The sequence below is a fragment of the Scyliorhinus torazame genome, chromosome 13, assembly GCF_047496885.1.
Source record: "Scyliorhinus torazame isolate Kashiwa2021f chromosome 13, sScyTor2.1, whole genome shotgun sequence".
Classification (NCBI taxonomy): Eukaryota; Metazoa; Chordata; class Chondrichthyes; order Carcharhiniformes; family Scyliorhinidae; genus Scyliorhinus; species Scyliorhinus torazame.
Window position 1 is genome coordinate 205893205 of NC_092719.1, and position 25212 is coordinate 205918416.

Here is a 25212-nt window from a genome sequence, read left to right on the forward strand (position 1 = left end):
GGCTGATGACTTGGAATGTGAGAGGCCTGAACGGGCCGGTCAAGAGGGTCCGTGTGTTCGCGCACCTGAAGGCAGATGTGGTTATGCTCCAGGACACACATTCGAGGGTGGCAGGTCAGGTTAGGTTGAGAAAGGAGTGGGTAGGGCAGGTTTTCCACTCGGGGTTGGACGTAAAGAATCGAGGGGTGGCAATTTTGGTGGGGAAGCGGGTGTCGTTTGAGGCACTGAACATCGTGGCAGACAATGGAGGTAGGTATGTGATGGTGAGGGGTAAGCTGCAGGGGGTTGGTATTAGTGAATGTATATGCCCCGAATTGGGACGATGCCGGATTTATGCGGTGCATGTTGGGCCGGATTCCGGACCTGGAGGCAGGGAGCTTGATAATGGGGGCAGACTTCAACACGGTACTGGATCCAGCATTGGACCGCTCCAGGTCCAGGACGGGTAAGAGGCCGGCGGCGGCCAAGGTGCTGAGGGGTTTATGGACCAGATGGGATGAGTGGACCCATGGAGGTTTGTCAGGCTGGGGAATTTTCTTTTTTTCCCCACATCCATAAAGCCGACTCCCGGTTAGACTTCTTCGTTATGAGTAGGTCACTAATCCCGAGGGTGGAGGACACGGAGTATTCAGCCACAGACATCTCAGACCATGCCCCGCATTGGGTGGAGCTGGAACTAGGGGAGGAGAGGGACCAGCGCCCGCTGTGGCGCCTGGATGTGGGCTTGCTGGTGGATGAGGTGGTGAGCGGGCGGATCCGGGGGTGCATTGAAAGCTATCTAGTGGCTAACGATAATGGGGAGGTACAGGTGGGGGTTGGCTGGGAGGGGCTGAAGGCGGTGAGTAGGGGTGAGCTAATCTCCACTAGGGCCCACAAGAAGGAGAGGAGAGAGGGGGAGAGATTGGTGGGGGAGATATTAAGTGTGGATAGGAGGTATGCAGAGGTCCCCGAGGAGGGACTACTCAAGGAGCGACGAAGCCTCCAGGCCGAGTTCGACCCGTTGACCACCAAGAAGGCAGAGGTGCAGTGGAGGACAGCGCAAGGGGCGGTGTACGAGTACGGGGAGAAGGCTAGCCGGATGTTGGCACACCAGCTTCAGAAGCGGGAGGCAGCGAGGGAGATTGGGGGAGTTAGGAATAAAGGGGAGAACACGGTGCGGTGGGAATAAATGGGGTATTTAGAGACTTTTATGAGGGGCTGTATAGGTCTGAGCACCCGACGGAGGGGGGATGCGTTGATTTTTGGATCGACTGAGGTTCCCGAGTGAGGAGGAGGAGCAGGTGCCTGGGCTTGGGGCCGGACCGGTAGGGCTGGAGGAGCTGATTAAGGGGCTGGGGAGTATGCAGGCGGGGAAGGCACCGGGGCCAGATGGGTTCCCGGTGGAATTTTACCAGAAGTACATGGACCTGCTGGGCCCTCTATTAGTGAGGACTTTCAATGAGGCGAGGGAGTGGGAGGCTACCCCCAACGATGTCCAGGGCACTGATCTCGCTGATCTTGAAACGGGACAAGGACCCATTACTGTGTGGGTCGTATAGGCCAATCTCTCTCCTCAACGTGGACGCGAAGCTGTTAGCGAAGGTGTTGGCTACCAGAATTGAGGACTGTGTCCCGGGGGTGATTCACGAGGACCAGGCGGGTTTTGTTAAGGGAAGACAGCTGGATACCAATGTGCGGAGGCTCCTTAACGTAATCATGATGCCTGCAGTGGAGGGGGAAGCGGAGATAGTGGCGACGATGGACGCGGAGAAGGCCTTCGATAGGGTGGAGTGGGGGTACCTCTGGTAAGTGTTGAGGAGGTTTGGGTTCGGGGAGGGGTTCATTAGTTGGGTTAGGCTACTTTACGAAGCCCCGGTGGCGAGTGTGGCCACGAATCGGAGGAGGTCGGAATACTTTTGGCTGTACCGGGGACGAGGCAGGGGTGCCCCTATCCCCCTTGCTATTTGCATTGGCAGTTGAGCCTCTGGCTATGGCTCTAAGGGAGTCCAGGAACTGGAGGGGGCTGGTCCGGGGGGGGGGGGGGGGGGGGGGGGGAACACCGGGTTTCGTTGTATGCCGATGACCTGTTACTGTATGTGGCGGACCCAGTGGGGGGGATGCCAGAGGTGATGCGGATCCTCAGGGAGTTTGGGGACTTTTCCGGGTACAAGCTCAACGTGGGGAAGAGTGAGCTCTTTGTGGTACACCCAGGGGACCAGGGAAGGGGGATAGACGAGCTTCCACTGAAGAGGGCGGAAAGGAGTTTTCGGTGCCTGGGAATCCAAGTGGCCAGGAGCTGGGGAGCCCTACACAAGCTCAACTTGACGAGGCTGGTGGAGAAAATAGAGGAGCAGTTTAAAAGGTGGGATATGCTGCCACTCGCCCTGGCGGGTAGGGTACAGTTGGTGAAGATGACAGTGCTCCTGAGGTTCCTTTTTATATTCCAGTGCCTCCCCATCCTGATCCCTTAGGCCTTTTTTAAGCGGGTCAGTAGGAGCATCATGGGATTTGTGTGGGCGAAAAAGACCCCAAGGGTGAGAAGGGTGTTTCTGGAGCGGAGTAGGGGCAGAGGAGGGTTAGCGTTACCTAATCTGTGTGGGTATTACTGGGCTGCCAATGTGGCGTTGATAGGCAAGTGGGTAATGGAGGGGGAGGCGTGGAAGAGGCTGGAGATGGCGTCCTGTGTGGGCACAAGTCTGGGAGCGCTGGTGACAGCACCGCTGCCGCTCCCGCCGACTAGGTACATCACAAGTCCGGTGGTGGCGGCGACTTTGAAAATTTGGGGGCAGTGGAGACGCTACAGGGATGAGGTAGAGGCTTTGGTTTGGTCCCCGATCCGGGAGAACCATCGGTTCGTCCCGGGGAGAATGGATGGCGGGTTCCTGAGCTGGCACAGGGCAGGAATTAGAAGGATGGGGGATCTGTTTTTAGATGGGACATTTGCGAGCCTTGGGGCGCTGGAGGAAAAATTTGGGCTTCCCCCTGGAAATGCCTTCAGGTACATGCAGGTAAGGCCGTTTGTAAGATGGCAGGTGAGGGATTTCCTGCTGCTTCCAGCACTCAGGATCCAGGATAGGGTGCTCTCGGGGGGGTGGGTTGGAGAGGGCAGGGTCTCGGCGATTTACCAGGAGATGCAGGAGGAGGAGGAGACCTCGGTGGAGGAGCTAAAGGGTAAATGGGAGGAGGAGCTTGGGGAGGAGATAGACGAGGGTGCGTGGGCGGACGCCCTGGGTAGGGTTTATTCTTCCTCCTCTTGCGCCAGGCTTAGCCTGATACAATTTAAGGTTCTTCACAGAGCGCATATGACAGGGGCGAGGCTGAGCAGGTTCTTTGGGGTGGAAGACAGGTGTGGGAGGTGCTCAGGGAGCCCAGCAAATCACACCCACATGTTCTGGGCGTGCCCAGCGCTGGATGGGTTCTGGATGGGTATTGCGAGGACGGTGTCTAAGGTGGTGAACACCCGGGTTAAGCAGAGCTGGGGGTTAGCACTATTTGGGGGATCGGACAAGCCGGGAGTGCAGGAGGCGAAAGAGGCCGGTATTCTGGCCTTTGCGTCCCTGGTAGCCCTGCTACAGTGGAAAGATGCGAGGCCCCGAGCGTGGAAGCCTGGATCAGCGACATGGCAGGGTACATTAAATTGGAGAGGATAACATTTGCCTTACGAGGGTCTGTGCAAGGGTTCTTCAGGCGGTGGCAACCGTTGCTAAACTTTCTAGCGGAGCGTTAGGAGGTGGTCAGCAGCAGCAGCAACCCAGAGGGGGGGTAGGTGTTTTGTGTTTTCTACTGTTTATTATTGCTTAATGGGGGGTTTGTATATTGGGGGAATTCGTGATGTAGTTGTAAGATATTTATTTATGTGTTCTTTGTTTTTCTTTTTTCTGTAAGGGGGGGTTTGTTGAAAATATGTAAATATTTGACTAAAAATATTTCTTTAAAAAAAAAATTCTACCCTGGAGGATTCTGGATGCTTCATCATTGAATATATCTAACGTTGAAATAGTCAAATGTTTGATCTCATGGAGAATCCTGCAATACGGGGAGAAGGTGGGAAAGTTCACAGTGTCGACTAATGGTCACAAGCTGCACCTGCATCTGCCACGGTGCCAAAACAAATAAACAGATTTGCTCATCAAATGTCCTCCTTCCCTTGCTTGTGAACTCAATCCCTACTTTAATGATTTATTAAGCCTGATCTTTGCCTGTTTGGACCTTTGGACTAGATATTAAGTCATGACCCAGTCGACATGCTTCACTGGCTCAAGCCGGTATTAAAAGTTACATAAATAAATAAGAGTAAGGAGGACCTGGCCGCCATTCTTTCCTCAACTAATACAACCAAACAGATTATGTGGCCATTTGATCTCATTACAGTTTATGAGATCCTGCATAACAGTAGCTGCAGTTAACTGCATGCGTAATAAGTGGTAGAAATGTTAAATGCACATTTTTTCTTTCAAATAGCCAAACATAAAGTTTCCATTATGTAAAATTGGCCAGGGTATTTTCAAACGTGGTCCCCAAAGCACATGAATCATTTTAATCTTGGTATTTGATCAACTATCTATAAACATGCTATGAAGGAATTTTTCATAATGGGCTGCCTCAATTGTGGCAGGAATATTTGGAGGCTAGATGGCAAATTTATACAGTCGATGTCTACTTAAAGAAATTTCAAGGATAATAATAATAATGTATCCAAGTTATAATATGAGACTGTGAAAATAACTTGGATATTAATTATGACCCAGTAACTTTCTGGTTTAAAAATGGCAAATTTGATATTATTCTCCCAAGTGCACACACATGAAATAGTATTCATCCTGTGGAGGGACTCATTCCACACCTCTCCTCCAACATGAGGGGCAGCACGGTAGCATTGTGGATAGCACAATTGCTTCACAGCTCCAGGGTCCCAGGTTCGATTCCGGCTTGGGTCACTGTCTGTGCGGAGTCTGCACATCCTCCCCGTGTGTGCGTGGGTTTCCTCCGGGTGCTCCGGTTTCCTCCCACAGTCCAAAGATGTGCAAGTTAGGTGGATTGGCCATGCTAAATTGCCCTTAGTGTCCAAAATTGCCCTTAGTGTTGGGTGGGGTTACTGGGTTATGGGGATAGGGTGGAGGTGTTGACCTTGGGTAGGGTGCTCTTTCCAAGAGCCAGTGCAGACTCGATGGGCCAAATGGCCTCCTTCTGCACTGTAAATTCTATGATTCTATGATAAGTAGAACCTTGGATTCTGGCAATTAAATCAGTCTGATTTTAATACAAAGGGTTATAGAATTTTGCTGGTGGTTTAAGGATAGCACGCTGCAGTTACATTCAACTTCCTATGAAATCTGAGAAGTAGCGGCCTTGCTCTTGGCGAATCGGGTCCTCATTTATCAGATATTTGGTTATAGTGATGTAGTGATTACAGCACAGTATGGAACTTGCAATGCAGAGGTGACACATTCATAGCAATTTGCAAAACCATGATCAGTAACTCTTGTGTTTTGTGGGCTAGTATCAGAAAAATGACTGCGAAAGAAACTGGCTTGTTGTAAAAACAAAGTATTTTGCTTCAGAGAAAGGAATCTGCCGCCCCTACCTATAGTATAATATATAAATACCCCACTGACTGAACAAACCATACAATCGACAGAGAAAACTGACATACAATAACAGCATTGTCCACATAACTGAAACATTTTTCAAATAAATAATTTATTCCACATTGCTTATCATATAAATACTGTTGACTATTTCATTTTCCACGGCTGAGCGAACATGCAATTGAACACTTAAATGCCTGGACAACTTGACATTCTGGAAGGATTTGAATTGCAACTTACCATTATAAAAAGGCAACACAGGAACTGGAAACGTACACATTCACAAACAAATTAGAAGTAGCTAAGATGCCAGACACTTAGACAATTGAAGAAGACTGTAACAATGGACAGTTATTTAAAAGTTTATCAATTACAAGGAGCTTTTAACAGAACCACAAATGTGGCAGCAAAAATAAGACAGTTCTGCTCAAGTAAATGTGCAAAAACAAACTTAGCTGAACAAAGCAGCTGAAAGATTTTTTCCTCACAATATGAGGATATTGGTAAACTTACGAAATTCGCGCAAGGACTAGTTCATAGAGGCTGTCCACAGTAACATTATCCCTTGGAATAGAGACCAATAGAGGTTGACCAAACAGAATAGTGCCAGCAGGTGTATTCGAGGATCGCATCCTTTTCTCACGGAAGTAAACTGGTAGATTGATCAATTTCGAACTGTCAGAGTCTTCCTCTCGAACACTTGGGACCTCATAGCTGGAAAATATAAGGTGTTGATCAGCAGCTGCAAGAAAATAAACTTCATACAGAAATTAAACAAAAAATGGGCACAGTTACAGAACATCATTCTGCGATAGAATTGACTGATAAGACTGTGGTTCGATTCTGCACCCCCCCCCCCCCCCCCAAATTCAGTATTATGTTGAGATGTTACAGCAAGGAGTTGTCTGCAGGCTGCTTACAAACTTGTTAATCAGTTGTGGGAGCAATGAGTGCTATTTGGCTAAACGAGAGTGCTTTGTAGTTGGGTGAAAATGGAGTTCAAGGATGCTTGATTGCAGTTGGGAAGATCACAATTGTGACCTATGAAAAGCAGTGGGGCGGAGCACAGCACTCCAGAACAAAAACAGTGAGGTTAGCTGGTGGCCGAGCTCAAAGTGACTATTCAGAAGGTGACTTGCGGCAGTGGAGGCAGCTGATTGGTGAGTAACAATCAGGTGGGGGTTTCTTCCCTTTAACGCTTTCCGGGATGTTAGTTTTGGAAGTAGCTAGTGTTTAAAGGAGAGGAAGGTACCTTGCGCAACCTGTACTCGAAATTGAAGGCAAAAACAAAGAGCTCAGCTCAAGGGTATGGCAGGAGAACCCAGCCCCGTGGAATGCTCATCCTGCAATATGTGGGAAATAAGGGACACTTCCAGTGTCTCTGGTTATCACGTGTGCAGGAATTGTATCCAGTTGCAGCTCTTGAATGACCGCATTGCATGGCTAGAGCTGCGGGTGGACTCACTAAGGAGCATCCATGATGTTGAGGTCACATGCCAGCAATGATTGGACAGGCAGAAAAGCATTGGGAGACCACTAGGAAGAGTCATAGGTGTAGGCAGGTAACGCAGGAGTCCCCTGTGCTCATTTTCCCCTCAAACTGTTGGATACTGTTTTTGGGGGGGGGGGGGGGGGAGAGGAGGAAGGAGGAGTGTTCTCGGGGAAAGGATCAACAGCCATGTTTGTGGCACGATGGTTGGTTCTGCTGGGGAGGAAAAACATTCTGGAGTGCTTTTGTGACAGGGGACTCTATTGTAAGGGGTGCTGACCAAGTGTTTCTGTGGCTGCAAATGAGACTCTCGAATTGCATCCCTGGTGCCTAGGTCAGAGATGTCTCATTATGAAGGGGCAGTGAGCAGCCAATGGTCGTGGTACACGTCGGTACCAGCGACATGTGTAGAATAAGGGATAAGGCTCTGCAACAGGAGTTCTACGGTTATCATCTGGTGCCATGCTCAGAGTATAGGAATAGGAAGATAGGTCAGATGAACATAGAACATAGAACGATACAGCGCAGTACAGGCCCTTCGGCCCACGATGTTGCACCGAAACAAAAGCCATCTAACCTACACGATGCCATTATCATCCATATGCTTATCCAATAAACTTTTAAATGCCCTCAATGTTGGTGAGTTCACGACTGTTGCAGGTAGGGCATTCCATGGCCTCACCACTCTTTGCGTAAAGAACCCACCTCTGACCTCTGTCCTATATCTATTACCCTCAGTTTAAAGCTATGTCCCCTCGTGCCAGCCATTTCCATCCGCAGGAGAAGGCTCTCACTGTCCACCCTATCTAACCCCCTGATCATTTTGTATACCTCTATTAAGTCTCCTCTTAACCTTCTTCTCTCCAACGAAAACAACCTCAAGTCCATCAGCCTTTCCTCATAAGATTTTCCCTCCATACCAGGCAACATCCTGGTAAATCTCCTCTGCACCTGCTCCAAAGCCTCCACGTCCTTCCTATAATGCGGTGACCAGAACTGTACGCAATACTCCAAATGCGGCCGTACCAGAGTTCTGTACAGCTGCAACATGACCTCCTGACTCCGGAACTCAATCCCTCTACCAATAAAGGCCAACACTCCATAGGCCTTCTTCACAACCCTATCAACCTGGGTGGTAACTTTCAGGGATCTATGTACATGGACACCTAGATCCCTCTGCTCATCAACACTTCCAAGAACTTTACCATTAGCCAAATATTCCGCATTCCTGTTATTCCTTCCAAAGTGAATCACCTCACACTTCTCTACATTAAACTCCATTTGCCACCTCTCAGCCAGCTCTGCAGCTTATCTATGTCCCTCTGTAACCTGCTACATCCTTCCACACTGTCGACAACACCACCGACTTTAGTGTCGTCTGCAAATTTACTCATCCACCCTTCTGCGCCTTCCTCTAGGTCATTGATAAAGATGACAAACAGCAACTGCCCCAGAACAGATCCTTGTGGTACACCACTTGTAACCGAACTCCATTCTGAACATTTCCCATCAACCACCACCCTCTCTCTTCTTTCAGCTAGCCAATTTCTGATCCACATCTCTAAATCACCCTCAATCCCCAGCCTCCGTATTTTCTGCAATAGCCTACCGTGGGGAACCTTATCAAACGCTTTACTGAAATCCATATACATCACATCAACTGCTCTACCCTCGTCTACCTGTTCAGTCACCTTCTCAAAGAACTCGATAAGGTTTGTGAGGCATGACCTACCCTTCACAAAGCCATGCTGACTATCCCTGATCATATTATTCCTATCTAGATGATTATAAATCTTGCCTCTTATAATCCCCTCCAAGACTTTACCCACTACAGACGTGAGGCTCACCGGTCTATAGTTACCGGGGTTGTCTCTGCTCCCCTTTTTGAACAAAGGGACCACATTTGCTATCCTCCAGTCCTCTGGCACTATTTCTGTAGCCAATGATGACATAAAAATCAAAGCCAAAGGTCCAGCAATCTCTTCCCTGGCCTCCCAGAGAATCCTAGGATAAATCCCATCAGGCCCCGGGGACTTATCTATTTTCAGCCTGTCCAGAATTGCCAACACCTCTTCCCTACGTACCTCGATGCCATCTATTCTAATAGCCTGGGTCTCAGCATTCTCCTCCACAACATTATCTTTTTCCTGAGTGAATACTGACGAAAAATATTCATTTAGTATCTCGCCTATCTCTTCAGACTCCACACACAACTTCCCATCCCTGTCCTTGACTGGTCCTACTCTTACCCTAGTCATTTGCTTATTCCTGACATACCTATAGAAAGCTTTTGGGTTTTCCTTGATCCTACCTGCCAAATACTTCTCATGTCCCCTCCTTGCTCGTCTTAGCTCTCTCTTTAGATCCTTCCTCGCTACCTTGTAACTATCCATCGCCCCAACTGAAACTTCACACCTCATCTTCACATAGGCCTCCTTCTTCCTCTTAACAAGAGATTCCACTTCTTTGGTAAACCACGGTTCCCTCGCTCTACGCCTTCCTCCCTGCCTGACCGGTACGTACTTATCAAGAACACGCAGTAGCTGATCCTTGAACAAGCTCCACTTATCCAGTGTGCCCAACACTTGCAGCCTACTTCTCCAACCTATCCCCCCAAGTCACGTCTAATGGCATAATTGCCCTTCCCCCAGCTATAACTCTTGCCCTGCGGTGTATACTTATCCCTTTCCATCACTAACGTAAACGTCGCCGAATTGTGGTCACTGTCCCCAAAGTGCTCTCCTACCTCCAAATCCAACACCTGGCCTGGTTCATTACCCAAAACCAAATCCAACGTGGCCTCGCCTCTTGTTGGCCTGTCAACATATTGTGTCAGGAAACCCTCCTGCACACACTGTACAAAAAACGACCCATCTAATGTACTCGAACTATATCTTTTCCAGTCAATATTTGGAAAGTTAAAGTCTTTCATAATAACTACCCTGTTACTTTCGCTCTTATCCAGGATCATCCTCGCCATCCTTTCCTCTTCATCCCTAGAACTATTTGGAGGCCTATAGAAAACTCCCAACAGGGTGACCTCTCCTTTCCTGTTTCTAACCTCAGCCCATACTACCTCGGAAGATGAGTCCCCATCTAGCATCCTCTCCGCCACCGTCATACTGCTCTTGACTAGCAGTGCCACACCTCCCCCTCTTTTGCCTCCTTCTCTGAGCTTACTAAAACACCTAAACCCCGGAACCTGCAACATCCATTCCTGTCCCTGCTCTATCCATGTCTCCGAAATGGCCACAACATCGAAGTCCCAGGTACCAACCCATGCTGCCAGTTCCCCAACCTTATTTAGTATGCTCCTGGCATTGAAGTAGACACACTTCAAACCACCTACCTGAACACCGGCCCCCTCCTGCGACATCAAATCTGTGCTCCTGACCTCTATACTCTCATTCTCCCGTACCCTAAAACTATAATCCAGGTTCCCATGCCCCTGCTGCATTAGTTTAAACCCCCCCAAAGAGCACTAACAAATCTCCCCCCCAGGATATTTGTGCCCCTCAGGTTCAGATGTAGACCATCCTGTCTGTAGAGGTCCCACCTTCCCCAGAAAGAGCCCCAGTTATCCAGAAATCGGAATTCCTCCCGCCTGCACCATCCCTGTAGCCACGTGTTTAATTGCTCTCTCCCCCTATTCCTCATCTCATTATCACGTGGCACGGGCAACAACCCAGAGATAACAACTCTGTTTGTTCTAGTTCTGAGCTTCCATCCTAGCTCCCTGAAAGCCTGCCTGACATCCTTGTCCCCTTTCCTACCTATGTCATTAGTGCCAATGTGGACCACGACTTGGGGCTGCTCCCCCTCCCCCTTAAGGACCTGGAAAACACGATCCGAGACATCACGTCCCCTTGCACCTGGGAGGCAACATACCAAACGTGAGTCTCTCTCGCTCCCACAAAATCTCCTATCTGTGCCCCTGACTATCGAGTCCCCAATTACTAATGCTCTGCTCCTCTCCCCCCTTCCCTTCTGAGCAACAGGGACAGACTCCGTGCCAGAGGCCCGTACCCCATGGCTTACCCCTGGTAAGTCCCCCCCCCCCCCCCCCCCCACAAGTATCCAAAGCGGTATACTTGTTTCTCAGGGGAACGACCGCAGGGGATCCCTGCACTGACTGCTTCTTCCCAGTCCCTCATACAGTTACCCACCTATCTCCAATCTTTGGTGTAACTAATTCCCTGAAGCTGCTATCTACGACCCCCTCTGCCTCCCGAATGATCCGAAGTTCTTCCAACTCCAGCTCCAGTTCCCTAACTCGGTCTTGGAGGAGCTGGAGATGGCAGCACTTCCTGCAGGTAAAGTGTGACTAAAGGGTTGGTGAAGCAGAGAGGGCTTGAGATTTTTGGATCATCGAGACAGTTTATGGGGTAGGTGGGACCTGTACAAGCTGCATCCGAGCTGGAATGGGTCCAATATCCTTGCTGGGAGGTTTGCTCATGCTGTTGGGGAGGTTTTAAACAAATTTGACAGGGGAATGGGACACAGAACAGATGTACAGTTGGGAGCGAGTACGTTTTTGGGCCAGTACGTAGATTGTCTGACTAGGAATGGGACAGTGCTAGACCTAATCGGAGGAACTGAAGCCGGTCAAGTGGTTGAAGTGACAGTGGGTGAAGATTTTGAGGATAGAATAGAAAGGGATAAGGATAGTCCTGAAATCAAATGTCTGAATTGGTGGAAGACAGATTTCAATATCATTAGGCAGGACCTGGTAAACGTAGACTGGGAGCAGCTACTTGCAGGTAAATCTAGATTTGGAAAGTGGGAGTCTGTTAAAAATGAAAGTGAGAGGTCAGGGCCAATGTATTCCGCGAAGAATGAAGGGCAAAGGTGGCTTGTCCAGGGAACCCTGGATGCCAAGAGTATTGACGGTTTGATGAAGAAAAAAGAAGGAAGCATATGGTAGGCACTAAAATTTGGGCCGGCCCTTCAGGCGTATATTTTGTGGAGGGGGTGCTAAAAAAATTAGAAGCGTAAAGAGGGGCCATGAAATAACATTGGCAGATCGGATTAAGAAAAATCCCACGGCATTTTAAAAGTATATTAAGAGCAAGAGGATGACCAGGGAAAGAGTGAGGCCCATTAGGGACCAAAGTGGCAATCTGTGCGTGGAGCCAGAGGATGTGGGCGACATCTTAAATATTTTTCATCTATATTCACCAAGGAGAAAGACATGACAGCTGGAGATTTCAGTTGGGACAGTGAAATTCTAGAGCACGTTAAGATTAATATTGGGCGTTTTAGCAGGCATAAAGGCACATAAATCCCCAGCGCCTGATGAGATGTATCGTAGGCTGTTATGGGAGACATGGGAGGAGATTGCTGAAGCCCTGACCATGAGACATAGGAGCAGAATTAGGCCATTCGGCCCATGAAGTCTGCTCCGCCATTCAATCATGGCTGATATTTTTCTCATCCCCATTCTCCTGCCTTCTACCCATAACCCCTGATCCCCTTAATGACAGAGATATTTAAATCTTCGTTAGCCACAGGTGAAGTGCCAGATGACTGAAGGATAGCTAATGTTGTACCTTTATTCAAGGAAGACAGCAGGGATAAGCCAGGTAATCACAGGCCAATTAGTCTAACGTCAGTGGTATTGGAAAAATTCTGAGGGACAGGATTAATCAACACTTGGAAAGGCAGGGGTTGATCAGGGATAGTCAGCATAGATTTGTTGGCGGGAGATCCTGTCTAACTAATTTAATTGAGTTTCTTGAAAAGGTAACGAAATATATTGATGAAGGTAGCACAATTGATTTGGTTTACATGGACTTCAGTAAGGGCTTTGACAAGATCCCACATAGAAGGCTGGTCCAAAAGGTTAGAGCTTTTGGGGTCCAAGGCAAGTTAGCAAATTTGATTCAAAATTGGATTGTTAATATGAGGCAAAGGGTGATGGTGGAGAGTTGTTTTGTGATTGGAAGCCTGTAATCAGCAGTGTACCACAGGGATCATAGATGTCATAAAATCTACAGTGCAGAAGGAGGACATTTGGCCCGAGTCTGCCCAGCCCTCGGAAAGAGTACCCTACTTAAGCCCATGCCTATCCCCGTAACCCAGTGAACCCAACTAACCATTTGGACTTTAAGGGACAATTTAGCATGGCCAATCCACCTAACCTGCACATCTTTGGACAGTGGGAGGTAATTGGAGCACCCAGAGGAAACCTACGCAGAGACGGGGAGAAAGTGCAAACTCCACACAGTCACCCGAGGGCAGAATTGAACTCGGGTCTCTGGAGCTGTGAGGCAGCAGTGCTAATCATTGTGCCACCGTAACGCCCAAGTACTGGGACTCTTGCTGTTTATTATATACATTATCGATCTCCATGTGAATGTAGAAGGTATAATTAGTAAGTTTGTAAATGACACGAAAATTGGTGGTGCTGGAGGAGTCTTAGTTTACAGACTTATATTGATCAGCTGGTAAATTGGGTAGAGCAACGGCTGATAGAATTTATTCCTTATAAGTGTGAGGTGATGCATTTTGGGAGGTCTAATTAGGGCAGGATATACACAATGAACGGTAGGTGCTGAGGGAGTACTGAGGAACAAAAGGACCTGGGACCTTGATGTACATGTCCATGGTCCCCGAAGTTGGCAGCACAGGTAGAAAAGGTGGTTAAGGCAGCATACGGAACGCTTGCCTTCATTAGATGGAGAATATAGCAGGAAGGTCTTGGTACAACTGTATAAAATGTTACTTAGGCCACAGATGGAATATTGTGTGCAGCTCTGGTTGCCTCTGGAAGGACATGATTGTACAGGAGGGGGTGCAGAGGAGATTCACCAGGGTGTTGCCTGGGATGGAAAGTTTCAGTTATGAGGAAAGACTGGATAGGCTGGGTTTGTTTTCCCTGGAGTAGAGGAGGTTGAAGGGGGATCTAATAGAGGTGTACAAAATTATGAGAGGCATAGATAGGATAGATCGCAAAAATCTTTTCCCTGTAGCAGAGGTGTCTAAGACCAGAGGGCATAGGTTTAGGGTGAGGAGTAAGTGGCTTAGAAGGGACCAGAGGAAGCATTCTTTTCAGCCAGAGGGTGGTTGAAACATGGAGATCGCTGCCTGAGAGGGTAGAGGAGGCAGCTACTCTCGCAACATTTAAGTAGCATCTGGATGAGCACTTAATTCGGCATGGCATAGTAGGCTATGGACCAAGTGCTGGTAGGTGGGATTTGTATAGATTGGTATTTGATGGTTGGCAAAGACATGGTGAGCCGAAAGGCCTGTGTGCTGTATGGCTCTCTGACTCAGACTGCCCACACGCTCATACTTTGGAGGGTGCCTTAAAGACGAAGGGGGGGGGGGGGGGGGGGGGAATTTAACATTAGACTCTCTCACAGGATTCAAAAAAAGGCCCTGCCCAAAAGTATCAATTCACACTAACACATCACCCAAATAATCATGCCTGTCCTCAAATGTCCTTAATTCAGTTAAGGGCACTAGATAGCAATCAGGAACAATGACCCTGTGATTACTTTGCTCCTTGCGATAGCCAAATGAGCGTTGATATTTGCTCAAATTTAAAGTTCAGTGCTTTGTATGGCCCAATATATTAAATTCACGAGGCCAACCTACCAATGGATTAAGATGATATTTTTCACAAAATGATAAAAACATTATGCTTTTACTAATTAAATGGATGTACTTTTTTTTTTCTGACAAATTTTAAAGCATTTTCCACAGCGCAAAACTAGGGCCTACAAAGATCTAGGCCGATGTTCCCTCTAAGCTGCTCAGCCTGCAATAATCTGGAAGTACCGTGAAGTACAGTAAACAGATTGTGCATAAAGAAAGATTTGAAGGGAAACTGAAGAAAACCACACGAGCTACAAACTACTTGTCACCATTAAAATAGACACTGGAAACAGATGGCTTTTACACTCACACAAAAATATCATCCCTGTCCATAATGTGGTTCAAGGCTTCATCTTGTCGGTAGGTTTTGTGGAACCGATGATTATAAACATCAGCTACTACCATCTGATAAAGAAATATAAAGGAGTTATACATAGCTTTATTTTGAAGCTGTAAAATTACTTCATGAGATCAATTACAATTTAATATATCTCCACTGAGATGATGGGAATTTGGCATAAGTGATGGGGTTTTTTTAGTACTTGGAGAATGCCAATTTTTAATACTGCAGATATTTGGGTAAAAGTTAGCAACGGTGAGTGAGTAACACGTTCAGGGAGTTGTCAATCCCTTAAACTCTCACTTGAGATGGGTAGCTTGTTTGAACATTCTCCATCAATAATCAACTTGGCTCCTGACACTTCATAAAGAATCTAGGTGTTGAAGGTCACCAGGCTATCCATAGGGGCCATCACAAGTGTACCTAATGCAATATCTATGGGGCAGCAAGGTAGCGCAGTGGTTACCACTGCAGTCTCATGGCGCTGAGATCCCAGGTTCGATCCCGGCACTGGGTCACTGTCCGTGTAGAGTTTGCACATTCTCTCCGTGTTTGCATGGGTTTCACCCCCACAACACAAAGATGTGTCAGGTAGGTGGATTGGCCACGCTAAATTGCCCCTTAATTGGAAAAAATTAATTGAGTACTCTAAATCTAGAAGAAAAAAAGTGCAATATCCACCCCAATGACTGCAAAGCACAATTACTTTTTAAACAAGCACAGCAGATTGTGATCACAAGTAGAAGCCCTGACTGGAGCCTCAGCCACACCCATCTCCTCACGACCACCACTAATAAAACCTGGCCAGGTCAATTACGTTCCCATCACTAATATTAGAGAAATCTAAGAATTTTATTTTCCAGAACTGAGTACCCTAGAATTTACAGTGAAGAATTAGGCCATTCAGCCCATCAAGTCTGCACCGACCCTTAGAAAGAGAACCCTAACTAAGGCCACACCCCTACTCTATCCCCGTAACCCAGTAACTATACCTAAGCTTTCTTTGGACACTAAGGGCAATTTATCTTTTTAAAAAAAAAAATGTATTGACGTTTTCACAAAATAGCAACAACAAAATGGAAAAAGAACCCAATAGAATTAAATACAAAACAAAATAAAACAACCCCGTGCCCCCCTCCCCCCAATACATAAATAATAAATTAACACCCCGAATTAACACATAGCAAATATATACACCCCTCAGATCCCCCAGTGTAGACAACCAAAAATAAAATAGAACCCCCCCCCGGTTGCTGCTGCTGCTCACCATTGTCTACCGTTCTGTCAGGAAGTCCAAGAACGGTTGCCACCGCCTGAAAAACCCTTGCACCGATCCCCTTAAGGCAAATTTCAAATTTCACCCTCTCCAATTTAATAAACCCCGCCATATCGTTGATCCAGGATTCCACGCTTGGGGGCCTCGCATCCTTCCACTGAAGAAGAATCCTTCGCCGGGCTACCAGGGACGCAAAGGCCAGAATACCGGCCTCTTTCGCCTCCTGCATTCCTGGCTCCCCTGCAACCCCAAATATTGCGAGCCCCCAGCCCGATTTGACCCTGGATCCTACCACCCTCGACACCGTCCTTGCTACGCCCTTCCAAAACTCCTCCAGCGCTGGGCATGCCCAGAACATATGGGTGTGGTTTGCTGGGCACCCTAAGCACCTAACACAGCTGTCCTCACCCCCAAAAAACCGGCTCATCCTTGTTCTGGTCATGTGTACCCTGTGCAGCACCTTAAACTGTATGAGGCTGAGCCTCGCGCACAAAGAGGAAGAGTTCACCCTCCCAAGGGCATCTGCCCACTTACCTTTCAACTCCACCACCGAGGCCTCCTCCTCCTCCTGCATCACCTGATAAGTTGCCGAGATCTTCCCCTCTCCAAACCCCCCCCCCCCCCGCGAACTTCCCATCCACAAACAGGTCCCCCAACCTTCTTATCCCTGCCCTGTGCCACCCCAACAACCCTCCATCTATTCTCCCTGGGACAAACCGGTGGTTCCCCCGTATTGGGGTCCACACCAAGGCACCCACCTCCCCCCTGTGCCGCCTCCACTGCTCCCAGATTTTGAGGGTAGCCGCCACCACCGGGCTTGTGGTATACCTCATTGGAGAGAGCGGCAGCGCCGCCATTGCCAGCGCCTCCAGACTCGTACCCTCACAAGACGCCGTCTCAAGCCTCTTCCATGCAGCCCCTTCCCCCTCCATCACCCACTTGCGCAGCATCGCCACATTGGTGGCCCAGTAGTACCCAGAGAGGTTGGGCAGTGCCAGCCTCAGCCCCCCCCCCCCATCCCTACTCCACTCCAGGAACACCTTTCTCACCCTCCGAGTCCCTCGCGCCCACACAAACCCTGTTATGCTCCTGTTGACCCGCCTAAAGAAGGCCTTCGGGATAAGAATGGGGAGGCACTGGAACAGGAGCAAAAACCTTGGGAGCACCGTCATCTTAACTGACTGCACCTTACCCGCCAGGGACAGCGGGCAACGCGTCCCACCTCTTAAACTCCTCCATTTGCTCCACTAGCCTTGTGAAATGAAGTCGATGCAGGGCCCCCCAGCTCCTGGCCACCTGGACCCCCAAATACCTGAAGCTCCTCGCCGCCCTTTCTAGTGGGAGCTCGCCAATCCCCCTCTCCTGGTCCCCTGGGTGAACCACAAACATCTCGCTCTTCCCCATGTTGAGCTTGTACCCTGAGAAACCCCGAACTCCCTGAGAATCCTCATTACCTCCGGCATTCCCCCCCACCGGGTCCGCCACATATAGCAGCAAGTCGTCCGCATAGAGCGACATCCTATGCTCCTCCCCACCCCACACCAACCCCCTCCAGTTCCTCGACTCCCTCAGTGCCATAGCCAAGGGTTCAATCGCCCGTGCGAAGAGCAGGGGGAACAGGGGACACCCCTGCCTCATCACTCGATGCAACCGAAAGTACTCAGACCTCCTCTAGTTCGTGGCCACACTCGCCATCGGGACCTCGTACAACAGCCTAACCCACCTGACAAACCCCTTCCCAAAACCAAACCTCTTCAGCACCTCCCACAGGTACCCCCACTCTACCCTATCAAAGGACTTCTCAGTGTCCATCGCCACCACTATCTCCGCCTCCCCCTCCCTCGCCGGCATCATAATAACGTTCAGGAGCCTCCGCACACACGCGTTCAACTGCCTCCCTGTCACGAACCCCGTCTGGTCTTCGTGAATCACCTGCGGCACCCAGTCCTCAATCCTCATGGTTAAGACCTTCGCCAGCACCGTGGCATTTACGTTTAACAATGAAATCGGCCTGTAAGACCCACACTGCAGGGGATCCTTGTCCCGCTTCAGGATCATGGAGATCAGTGCCCGGGACATCGTCGGGGGCAAAGCCCCCCCCCCCCCCCTTGCCTGATTGAAGGTCCTAACCAGCAACGGGCCCAACAGGTCCACATACTTTTTGTAGAATTCGACCGGTAAACTGTCCGGCCCCGGTGCCTTCCCCACCTGTATGATCCCTATCCCTTTGGCCAGCTCCTCCAGCCCAATCAGGGCCCCTAATCCCGCCACCAGTCCCTCCCTCCACGTTCAGGAACCTCAATTGGTCCAGAAAGCGGCCCATCCCTCCCTCCTCCAGTGGGGGCTCGGACCAATACACTTCCTCATAAAAGTCCCTGAAGACCCCATTGATGCCAACCCCACTCCGCACCACACTCCCTCCCCTATCCTTAACTCCTCCGATCTCCCTAGCTACGCCTCGCTTCCGAAGCTGATGCGCCAGCATCCGGCTTGCCTTTTCCCCATGTTCATAAACCGCCCCCTGGGCCTTCCTCCACTGCGCCTCCGCCTTCCTGGTGGTCAACAGGTCGAATTCGGCCTGGAGGCTACACCTCTCCCTCAGCAGTCCCTCCTCCGGCACCTCCGCGTACCTCCTGTCTACCCTCACCATCTCTCCCACCAGCCTCTCCCTCTGCTCGCTCCTCTCCTTGTGGGCCCGAATGGAGATCAGCTCTCCCCTAACCACCACCTTCAGCACCTCCCAGACCATCCCCACTCGGACCTCCCCGTTATCGCTGGCCTCCAGGTATCTCTCTATGCTTCCTCGGACACGCTCACCCACCTCCTCGTCTGCCATCAGCCCCACCTCCAAGCTCCACAACGGGCGCTGGTCCCTCTCCTCCCCCAGTCTAGGTCTACCCAATGCGGGGCGTGCTCTGAAATGGCTATCGCCGAGTACTCGGTATCCTCTACTCTCGCTATCAGCGCCCTGCTCATAATAAAAAAGTCGATCTGGGAATAGGCCTTATGAACATGCGAGAAGAATGGAAATTCCCTCGCCCCCGGCATTGCAAATCTCCAAGGGTCCACCCCTCCCATCTGGTCCATAAAGCCCCTCAGCACTTCAGCCGCCGCCGGCTTCCTACCCGTCCTAGACCTGGAGCAGTCCAGTGCCGGATCCAACACAGTGTTAAAGCCCCCCCCCGCCCCCCATTAACAGGCCCCCCACTTCCAAGTCCGGGATCCGACCCAACATGCGCCGCATAAAACCCGCATCGTCCCAGTTCGGGGCGTACACGTTGACCAGTACCAGCCTCTCTCCCTGCAACTTACCACTTACCATTATGTACCTACTGCCATTGTCTGTCACACTGCTCGACGCCTCGAACGACACCCTCTTTCCCACCAAGATCGCCAACCCCTGATTTTTGGCATCCAGCCCCGAAGGAAACACCTGACCTACCCACCCCTTCCTCAATCTTACCTGGTCTGCCACCTTCAGGTGTGTCTCCTGGAGCATGACCTCAGCCCCTTCAAGTGTGCGAACACCCGGGCCCGCTTGACCGGCCAGTTCAGTCCCCTTACATTCCAGGTTATCAGCCGGATCTGGGGACTACCCGCCCCCCCTCCCCCGCCGACTAGCCATAACCCCTCCTCGGCCAGCCACGCGCCCGCACCCCACGCCGGCCCGTTCCCCACGGCGACAGACCCCCGTCCCAACCCCCTCTATACACTCCAGCGCGCCCTTGACCATACCAGCAGCAACCCGGTTGATCCCCCCCCCAAAGCTAGGACCCCTCCAAGCTGCTCTCCCGCAAGTCAGCTGACTCCTGATGACCCCGGCCACTCCCACCTCTCCTTCGACTCCTCCTATTGTGGGACATCCCCTCCTCCTCCATTACCCATCAGCAGGCTCTCCGCCTCCCCCTTCCATCCCAAGCGCGGGAAGCAACCCTCGCTTGCCCGCCCCGCCCCACCAGCCTTCAGCACAGGAAAAAGCCCGTGCTTTCCACCTGCCCGGCCCCACCACCTCTGACGCAGCTCCTTTTACAGGCCCAGTTCCCTCACCCCCGACTCGGGCCTCACCCGCGGGGCCCCATCCCCCATACTGGCCATCCACGCCTACTTCATTTACTTGCCCCCCCTCCAAGAGCCCACCCGACAGACCCAACCAAAACAGTGCCCAACCCACCCTAACCACCCACACCGAATCAAAATAAAACAAGAGCAAAGAACCCCCCCTCAAAATGTAACACACCAACATCAATCCCCGACCACCCATCCTGACCCTCAGTTTGTGTCCAGCTTCTCGGTCTGAACAAAGGCCCACGCCTCCTCCGGGGACTCAAAATAATGGTGCCGGTCCTTGTAGGTAACCCACAGTCGCGCCGGCTGCAGCATGCCAAACATCACCTCCTTCCTGTGCAGCACCGCTTTCACCCGGTTGTACGCAGCCCTCTTCTTCGCCATCTCCGCGCTCCAGTCCTGATATATTCGAACCTCCGCATTCTCCCACCTGCTGCTCCTCTCTTTCTTGGTCCATCTGAGCACGCACTCCCGATCAGCGAACCGATGAAATCGCACCAGCACCGCCCGTGGCGGCTCGTTAGCCTTGGGCCTCCTCGCCAGCAGACTGGAAGGACCCCGCTCCCATCAGCGAGTTTAACATGGTGACCATAGGCCCCCACGTCTGACCCCTCCAGCCCCTCCGGGAGGCGCAGGATCCGCAGATTCTTCCGCCTCGACCGATTCTCCATCTCCTCGAACCGTTCCTGCCATTTCTTGTGGAGCGCCTTGTGCGCCTCCACTTTTACCGCTAGGCCCAAGATCTCGTCCTCGTTATCGGAGATCTTTTGTCGGACCTCGTGGATCGCCACCCCCTGGGCCGTCTGGGTCTCCAGCAGCTTATCGATAGAAGCCTTCATCGGCTCCAGCAGGTCCGCTTTGAGCTCTCTGAAGCAGCGCTGGATAACCTCTGCTGCTCCTGTGCCCATTGCATCCACACAGCCTGGTCCCCACCCGCCGCCATCTTGCTCTTCTTCCTTCGCACTTTCTTTGGGTTCACCACCACTTTTTTAGTCGCCCAGCTCCTGGTCCAAGCCATACACTGTCGGGGAAATGTTGCAGTCTTCTTCCCACAACGGGAAATGTCGAAAAAATTCCGTTGGGGGCCCTGAAAATAGCCCAAAAGTCCGTTCCAAGTGGGAGCTGCCGAACGTGCGACTTAGCTCTGCATAGCCGCAACCGGAAGTCAAGGGCAATTTATCATGATCAATCCACCTAATCTACACATCTTTGGACTGTGGGAGTAAACCGAAGCACCCGGACGAAACGGGGAGAACGTTGCAGACTCCGCACAGACAGTGACCCAAGCCGGGAATGGAACCTGGGACCCTGGAGCTGTGAAGCAACTGTGCTAACCACTGTGCTACCGTGCTGTCCAAGTCAAGTCAGAACAGGAAGAGTCCCAAATACATTCCTATTATTAAAGATCACAGTTAATGAAGCAAAACTATCACAAAACAGGAAATATCCCCAAATGTTCAGATTCAGATTGTATCCCCAGGTCAGATCAGTCAGGTATTTTGAGAACTCACTGATGCACCAGCATGCACAGAGTGCAGGAATATAACTTCTAAAATGAATACACAAATTCTAATGTTAAATTTCAGTCATGACTGGAACAGCTTACCTTTTCTGCAGCAACTCCTGAGATTTGAAAAAGGGCTGTACACAGGTCAGAGATTGCACCCATCTTTGGAACAACTATTCTATACTGTAAAATAAAGTCATCATTTAACAGGTCACAGAAGAATTTGCTAAAAATAAAATCAACTGTTTAGTGAGAACAGGAAATGTCATTATTTTCTCAGCCACATATCTTGTCTGTGTATCTGTGTGGACAACCAGTAAGCACAGAAGTTCGCTGCATACTACTTACCGCCTATTCCTTACTATCTGTATTCAAAGTTTGAACAGACTTATTCCCCCACCATTGCTAATCATGCAAATTAATAATTCTGTTAACGATTTTCAAAGGACCAATAACAACGACAACGCTGAGCCATTCAGTACAGATATTATGAAGCACCGAATCAGAAATTTACACCCAGGGGCAATAAATGTTCGCCTAGCCTGTGAAGCCCATATTTCTTGAATCAATGTTAAAAAAGTAGGGGGAGGGCGAATTTGGCTCATTTTTGTGTTGGATCCTTGCTAAAGTAACCTAAAATTAATTTCCTGCACTCTTCCCATTTGCTTAGTTTAAAAATGAGTTCTCCGGATGTGGCCGTCACTGGCTAAGCTCGCATTTTGCATTGCCCATCATTAATTGCTCTTGAGGCGGTGGTGGTAAACCACTTTCTTGAACCGCTGCAGTCCAGGTACATGCACAGTGCTGGAAGGAAGGGAATGCTAGGATTTTGAAGTTCCAAGTCAGGGTAATGTGTGGCTTGGAACTTGCTTATTTCTTCCTCGGGTTCAAATCTTTATCTAATGTTCCCTTGAAAGATGCCACAGTTTGTGTCTCAAGAATTCATGCTCAAATAAAATGATTTCTTCTAACCTGTCGCTTTCAAAAATTTAAATCAATCATTCCTCATCACTGAATCTTCAATTCGAGGAAATTGTCTTTCATATGCAAAACAAGTCATGTTAAAAACCTACGGCCAATCTTGTCTTAGCCTTTTCTGCTTTGGTGGAAATGTTTCCAGTATTTCAAGTCTCTCCTCCTAACCATAGTTTCTTACCTTTACTATGTTGATCACCAAGCATTAGTTTATTGCAGAGAACCTGATCTTACCTGAGTTGGCCGAGATGAGTCTGCCCGTACAAGAAAGATTTCCATTGTGCGGTCCTTCTTCATAGGTAACGGAAGAGTTAAGTAACAGAAGGGATCAAATGTCACAGAAATTTTGGAACATTCAGGACAAACTAGGGTGGATTTAAAAAGCCCATGGAAGATGTCCACAATGATAGAGTTGTTTCTTAACCTGTGGTTTTCCCACGCTTCTTTAGCTACCACCTACAACCAGAAAGGGGACAAGAATATTTGATTGTGCTGTTCATCATTAATGAATGACCGACAGTATTACACGCTTTATTACATGTTCAGGATGTCCCAAAGCACTTCACAACTAATAGAATTTTCTAAGGTGGAATTACTGATTGCCACATCAGCAAGTCAGGTAGCCAATTTGAATGCAACGTTCTACAAGCAGATGAAAGCAAATCCAGTTCTGGTGGCAATATCTAATGCCAATGTTTTGACCAAGGCAGCAGAACCTGCTGCTCTTCTTTGAATAATACCATCTGATATCTGAGCAGCTAGACAGCAGCTCAGTTTAACATCGCAACTGAAAAATTGTACTTCAGACAGCACAGTATTATGAGAAAGTGATGGCCTGAATAACATACTCAAGTCAGCATTGGAGCTTTGAATCTTTAACCTTTTGAGCCAGAGGCACTTTAGCTGATATTATAGATGAACATGCAAGAAACAATTTTTGCTAGAACTTTGTGAACAGGGCTGACAACAGACTTGTCCCCAGCAACTTTTGAACCAACCAAGGGAATGGAATAAGCTTTCTCTTGCTATTACTATTCGCAAAAGTTCATCATTAAAAAATATGCATAAGAATGAACTGGTTTGTAAATTGTCACGAGGTGTAAGAAGACATATAAAATATAACTGATAAAAGCATGCAAATAAATTGTAGGACAACAGAAGTATGAACTACCAAAATAGATGTCATTTAATGTCATATGATGCGACAGAATTGTATATTCCTTAAAATGCTCCTTGAGATTTTCATGGATTCAATCAGAGGGATATTTTGATAGTCAAGCACAGGAGCCAAATAAAATAAACTCCTTCGTTTGTATGGGTGGATGCAATGCTGGCTGGAGTTTAAAACTCTCCTGTTAAAGAAGTTAAACAAGAGCAAATAGACAATGCTAGTTAAACTGTCCAGTAACCTTGAAGGTGACACATGATCAGTTTAGAATTGTATTATTGCCTGGACACCATATTTGTACTGAACATTTGTATTTGTACTGAACAAACTTTTCATATTTGTACCATTTGTACTGTATACCAAAAGGTTTTGCCGCAATCAGTCGGTGATCGCTTGAAAATATACTAGGAGGTACTTCAGTGCACATGGCATTCACTGTCCAGTTACTCCTCCCCTCAGTCATGCTTGAAAAATCTGTTGAATGGATTTATAATAATGGATATATTTCCAAACAATGGATCGATAGTAAACAATATATGTCCAAACAGTGATTTTGAGGAAAATTTAATATTTATCCTACAAAATGTATGTGAAATGTTTTGCAACAGCCCGAGGATGTGAAAGGCACTGTAAACCAAATAACAAAACATGCTTTACTCAATGTCCAAGATGCAATAAGGAGACTTGCATTATTTAAAGGGTTATTCAGCCACACCCACCTCATCTTCCCTACCATTGGCATCTTTAAGTTCTAAGTAGGGCTTTTTCTTCACACGATTTAAATCTTCATGTAAACCATCTAAAAGAAATGCAAGCAGCTCTTGAGAATCCTGTTGCTGGTATCCTGAAAACTGGGGTGCAAAACACCCAACCTGTGTCTGGAGAAAGAAAATGTTTCATACTCAGCTGGATGACTCTCTAGTTTTAAACATACACTTTATTTAAAAATACTTAGAAGGCAGAGTTTTTAGAAGCAATTTCAATTAGTCTAGTAATAACTTACTAAGATTCCGTCAAATGTTTCACCAGAAACTCTCGTTCTGGGCAACTCAAAAACGTAAATATTTACCGGAAACAAGGACAAATTGTGTATTACTTCCTACCTAATTCTAAATCATACAACTCAACTCTGAAAATGATAAAACAGCTTTGGCAGCCTGCAAAGAATGCAAAATGAAAGTATTTATCCTCTCCACCCCAATTTATGCTCCAATATTTTAGTCATG

General features: G+C 48.7%; 1 protein-coding gene across 2 annotated transcripts in view; it reads right to left on the reverse strand.

Annotated features, from left to right (window-relative positions):
• usp4 (ubiquitin specific peptidase 4 (proto-oncogene)) overlaps positions 1-25212 on the reverse strand; it is a 135772-nt gene that overhangs the window by 45125 nt on the left and 65435 nt on the right. For both annotated transcript variants that reach the window (XM_072472959.1, XM_072472958.1), the window contains 5 exons: positions 24706-24864; positions 23053-23274; positions 21943-22026; positions 14966-15060; positions 6081-6281 (listed from right to left, as the gene is read on the reverse strand). In XM_072472959.1, the coding sequence (XP_072329060.1) occupies positions 6081-6281; positions 14966-15060; positions 21943-22026; positions 23053-23274; positions 24706-24864 (761 nt within the window). The remainder of the gene's footprint in view (positions 1-6080; positions 6282-14965; positions 15061-21942; positions 22027-23052; positions 23275-24705; positions 24865-25212) is intronic.